This window comes from Pieris rapae, chromosome 13 (genome assembly GCF_905147795.1).
Source record: "Pieris rapae chromosome 13, ilPieRapa1.1, whole genome shotgun sequence".
Taxonomy (NCBI): Eukaryota; Metazoa; Arthropoda; class Insecta; order Lepidoptera; family Pieridae; genus Pieris; species Pieris rapae.
In genome coordinates this window covers 2137048-2142121 of record NC_059521.1, presented here as the reverse complement: position 1 = coordinate 2142121, position 5074 = coordinate 2137048, and the positions used below count along the sequence as shown (strand labels likewise).

General features: G+C 30.9%; 1 protein-coding gene across 1 annotated transcript; it reads right to left on the bottom strand.

Annotated features, from left to right (window-relative positions):
• Positions 1-1583: 1583 nt before the first annotated feature.
• On the bottom strand, positions 1584-4853 carry LOC111003762 (islet cell autoantigen 1). Its single transcript, XM_022274442.2, has 4 exons — positions 4166-4853; positions 3385-3606; positions 2998-3234; positions 1584-2864 (listed from the first exon to the last, which is right to left on the bottom strand). The coding sequence occupies exons 1-4, from the start codon at positions 4733-4735 to the stop codon at positions 2652-2654; spliced, it is 1242 nt and encodes a 413-aa protein (XP_022130134.1). The 5' UTR covers positions 4736-4853; the 3' UTR covers positions 1584-2651.
• Positions 4854-5074: the final 221 nt, after the last annotated feature.

Here is a 5074-nt window from a genome sequence, read left to right as displayed (position 1 = left end):
AAAATCTAACAGCCTGGCTTGTCAAGTGTCAGTCAGTGTATCGGGATTCGGGTATCCGATCTATTTTATACGTAGACGGACTATGGTATAGACCAGGCATCAGGGCCGTACAGCGTGTGAGATAGCGAATATTATAATTCAACTATTTACAAAGGACACGAAGTGTGGCAACTACCTTACGTTGGTAACATGATTCGCAATTTAGTCGGTTTGCACTGAAAATTATGTTTGGAATTGTCGTTTGTTTGGAAGTGTTGTTGGGTAGAAGTTTTGATTCATTGAAGATTGCTTATTATTGACCAAAATACACATCCGAATGAATAATTCTTGAACAAAGTTCCTGAGTCGTGACAAAATAAGCTACTTATCGATGAAAGGTTATGTTTGGTTCTTTTCGTTCACTATAGATTTTACAGCTAATTATGCATCAATTCACCATGACTTACATTTTAAATACACCTCTTATAATGATAAAGTCTTAAAATATGGGTTTGACTTGGGTTTCACAGATTTATCAGTAAGCGGTAAAAAACTTGTTTACGACCAAGGGCTCGGTGGTAAACAAATAAAATCCGATACACAAATAGAGACAGGAAAACTGATACTCTATTTCGCTCGCACTTAAGTATTTCACGTTAATGTCTTCTCTCTTTAGTTATTATTGTTATTTTAGAAGCTTATCTAGTTCTATACTCTATCTACGATTTTATATCAATCCGAGAAGACAACTTGGGGGTTTTCCCCTCAAACTTAGGTGTAATCAAGATATTATGGGGAGTAAACAGGAGAAAATTTTCTTTTACAATTTCAATACAATTCAATACAATTTTCATTGAACATAGAATCCAAGTATTACTATCGGTTGAAATGTACAAAAAACGTTGTAAGTTCACGAGATAAAATATAGAGTTATGTAATAAAACGCGGTAAGGTAGGCATACCAAATTAATTTAATATTTAAAAAATATAAAAAACAAATAACAATAAAAGTGACCAGGCAACAAATGATGACACCAAAATATTTTCCCCCCCTTCTTGGCAAAGAAAGACTAGTCACACTTCACAGCGTAGTCAAAAACGAAAACAAACACGCCATGATAGGTCGCGCTTTCAATTTACAGACTAACCGTTTAACTAGCTGCCTGAAAGTTGTTAGGCAAATGACTTGGATCGTGCTGTTTCATTACTTGCCTAGCCGGTTAATTTAAATCCACTTTCTGCCTATCTCAAACTCGAAACAACTCTTAAAACTGTCAATATGGCTTTGATTTTAAAAGAAATATTTTTTATGTGATATATTTTATATTCATTTTTAATTAATGGCTCAGCAAAAAACTAGGCTGTTTATTGTAAATATAAACTAACAATGAGTTATCCAATTAGCGCCTATGTGGACGAGTAAACTCACCCCCGCCATTTTCGGGATTTTTTTGTTAAAAACGAATACAATTTCCATACGAGTATAAGAGTGGTTTATCTTCTGGTACCTGGTTGGTCGCACACTCAAATTTGAACTAAAAACTATTACGCGAATTATACTGATGAATTCACCAAATAATCACCAGTATAAAAAAAACATCAGATTCAGTACATAACATTTAATACACATTACATAGTATGGATTATAAAGAGAACACAAAATAAATCAATAATAGTAATAATATTAAACATAGCTTCTACTAAAATACATCACAAAACTACATATATCTTTGGTTTTATCTTTCTTTCCATGTTGACTAGTCAGTAGTACTAAGTATATTTAACCCAGTACCATGGGTCTAAATATTATCCAATAATAATAATATAGCACTAAAATAATTTGCATACTTATATCAATAAAAGTCTGTTTAATAAGTAGTGTAACAGCCTATAATGGAATGTTTGAAAACAGACCTTATACTTGTATAATGTTGTAATATTATTTTCTCTACTAGGGTTGAAGGAAGGCTTCCTAGCGACAAGGCCTTTGATAAGCCCCATTGCCTTCTCTTAATACAATGAACTGTTAAGAAATTTCACTTACAGTGTGTTTAGTTCTAAATAACAGTTATCTATAAGGTTAATACATGGTACAATTATTTATGTTATCCACAATTGTATATGTTGGAATAAAAATAATACAAGCTTGTAAGAATAATACATGCAAATATTATGATATAGTTAAAGATTTTATATGTTAGGATAAGAAAATATAATAATTATTTTTACATATTTTTTTTGCTTTTCCTGATCAATACAAATTACTGTTGCAGTATAAAGTAAGCGACATATCAAAATTTTACACATATTTGTACTTAGAGATTTTTACAGATCTTAGCTTGCTATTTGGAAACACGTAAGTATGAAAAAAGAAATATATAACAGCTAATTTTACTTGTAATATATTTAAATTAACATGAAATTTTAGATTAGAACTAAAACTAAACATATTGTGGGAAAAAAATTATAGTAACTGTAAATCATAATATTTCGAGAAATTTTAAATACTGAAATGAAGTTGAAGTTCAAAGAAAAATATCTTGAAGATGGCTTATATTATTACTGCAGTCAAATTAAAAAGTTGTGAAAAGTAATGCTAAAATTAACATCCTAACTATACTGTTGGAAAATATGTCCTTTTTAATATAAATAATATTAAGAAAGTTTAATACTTAAGCTGCATGACTTTGATTATTGTTAGTTCCAGGGATTGAATCAGGGTTTGCAAGAGGGTCTAATTCTGCAAAGAGCTTAAACCATGCAGCTTTATCTTCTTTTTTTGGTACTGGTAGAGGCTTAGCAATTTTTTGAGATACCAAATCCTTATCTTTTTCATTATGTGAACTTTGTGGTTCAAGTGGTGTATCCATAAATCCAGCAAAATCCTAAAATAAAAACAAAAGAAAATTAGATCTTAAACATCTGTACTCATATTTCCTATGTATCAATACTAGCTAATTAGGGAATTAATTCAGATAGAAAAAGGCACTTAAAATGTTATAAAAAATTTAAACTTACTTGAAGGAGTTGTGAAGGCATAAATGCAAAATTTGCAGGCATGTCACCCCCACCTAACTGCAAGCCCGCCAAGTCTGGACTAATTTCAACATTATTATCCTGTGTGTCAGGTTCTGTACTAATAAGACTCTCAGATGAATCTGCAACTATGGCTGTGGACGGTTTGTTCTCGTTGTCATTGTCGTTCAATTGTTCACAATTCTCTGATTTATCAAGAATTTTGTCTTTGTACTCATCCTATAAATAAAATTGTTTCTTAAAACACATAAGTAACGTGAAACTATAAAAAAAATGTGGAGAAAATTTACACTGAATGTCACCACATATTTTAAATAAAAGACATTGATTTAGTTGAAATGCAATATCAAAAATCCACAATATACAAACTTGAAAGAATAGTAGTTGGTCTTTATCCTGTGTCTCTCCATCATTGTCATTATCTGATAGGGTCTTCAAGATGCAAAATTCATATTGAGGAGACGAACTCATACTTTCAATGGTGCCACTTAAAGTTTGTGCAACTTTTGTAGAGACACTCAGAAAAGAATTTTGATAATTTGATAGAACATGGGAGAACATATTACATCGGGCAGCAGCTAATAAATCTATCTGTAATTATGATAGATAATTATTTATGTGAATTGATAATTAAAAAAAAATTATCACTACCCACTACTACTACCTACTAGTTCTATTGTTTAAGATGTTCTAAGTTTCTATTGTCTAACACATAATATGATAAGGGGCAGATGCTATTACAATAATGCTGTCTGTGCTTATTGAAATCAAACCATTACTGTTTTACCAATAGTCAGGCCAAGGATTTTATAATATAGGGGGCAAAAAGGCTTCAAGGTCTGATGAGATCTGATGTTAGAAACTAAATTATTCAGTTTAGCTTAATAATATTTATATGCTACTGGAGTTAAAACAAATATATATTAGTTGCATACATTTACATTTATAAAATATTTATTAACATTGACCACTAATGTATGTGTTAACTAATAATCATAATATGTACCAAAATATTAAAAAAATATAAATTCTAAAATGTACTATTTCAAAAATAAAATATATTTTAAAATTTTAGCATGCAAAAGACAGACTATTGTTCTTTGGTATATAATTTCTACATAATATTTGTCTATCACAAAACCAATAATACCTTTTGTAAAACATCCAAGGTGAGCTTATCAAATATTTTTTTGCTTTCCTTTACTTGACGCTGCGCTTTCCGAAAGTTTTCAAGACCGCGACCAGTATCAGGATCCAGCTGCGCGCTGCTGGATTTCATCCAACTAAGAGCAGCTCGATATTCAATACGCGCCTTTTCCATAGCAGATACTGTTACCCTCATATCTTTGACAGCACGAATTCTAAATGTTTCCACTTCATGGTATAATCTTAAGAGTGGACTTCTCACGGCTACACGTTGTTGTCCTGTGTAGGATATCGCTTTTCCAGCTGAAACCATGTGTTTCCCGGCGGCATCATTGCTTTTTCCAGCATCACGAAGAAATTTTCCAAGTGAATTTTCTTCTTGCGCTAACACACATAAGCGCTCCTGATACTGATCTAGTATACGTTGCAATTGCAAACAACTGTCTGATATTGATTGAAATAACTCTAACTTAGCGTCGAGTTCAGCATCGGAAGCAACAATACATTCGTCTTCTTTAGTACCTAGTTTTTTTAAAACAGTCTTCTTAGTCACCCAGTATTGATGTTGCATCATATTTAAAATAAAAGAGAGAACACTTTAATTATTGTAACAAAAAACATTAAAATACAGCTTTTCTGATTGAATTGGTATGCTTCGTTTTTACAATTTTTGAAAGCTGGATTAAGTCAAACAATATGATTTATAGTTGACAGTTGATGTTATGACTTTCTGTTAAAAGACTATGTTTTTTCGATTTATATTTTCAGCATTGGATTTGGTACATGGAAAACTGAATTCATAATATAATATTTTGATAATTAATACAATTCAGCATAGAGAGTTTGTGCTAATGATAATTAAATAAGTCTAAACTTTAAATCATAACATTAATTTTTGTTTGACATTTATTTA

What these genes read in the sequence shown, in the direction of transcription:
- LOC111003762 (XM_022274442.2), bottom strand. Translation starts at nt 4,735, where the DNA reads ATGATGCAACATCAATACTGGGTGACTAAGAAGACTGTTTTAAAAAAA. An exon ending in CCTTGGATGTTTTACAAAAG is followed by an intron (nt 3,607 to 4,165) that starts GTATTATTGGTT and finishes TCATAATTACAG; the next exon opens with ATAGATTTATTAGCTGCTGC. An exon ending in ACCAACTACTATTCTTTCAA is followed by an intron (nt 3,235 to 3,384) that starts GTTTGTATATTG and finishes TTTTATTTATAG; the next exon opens with GATGAGTACAAAGACAAAAT.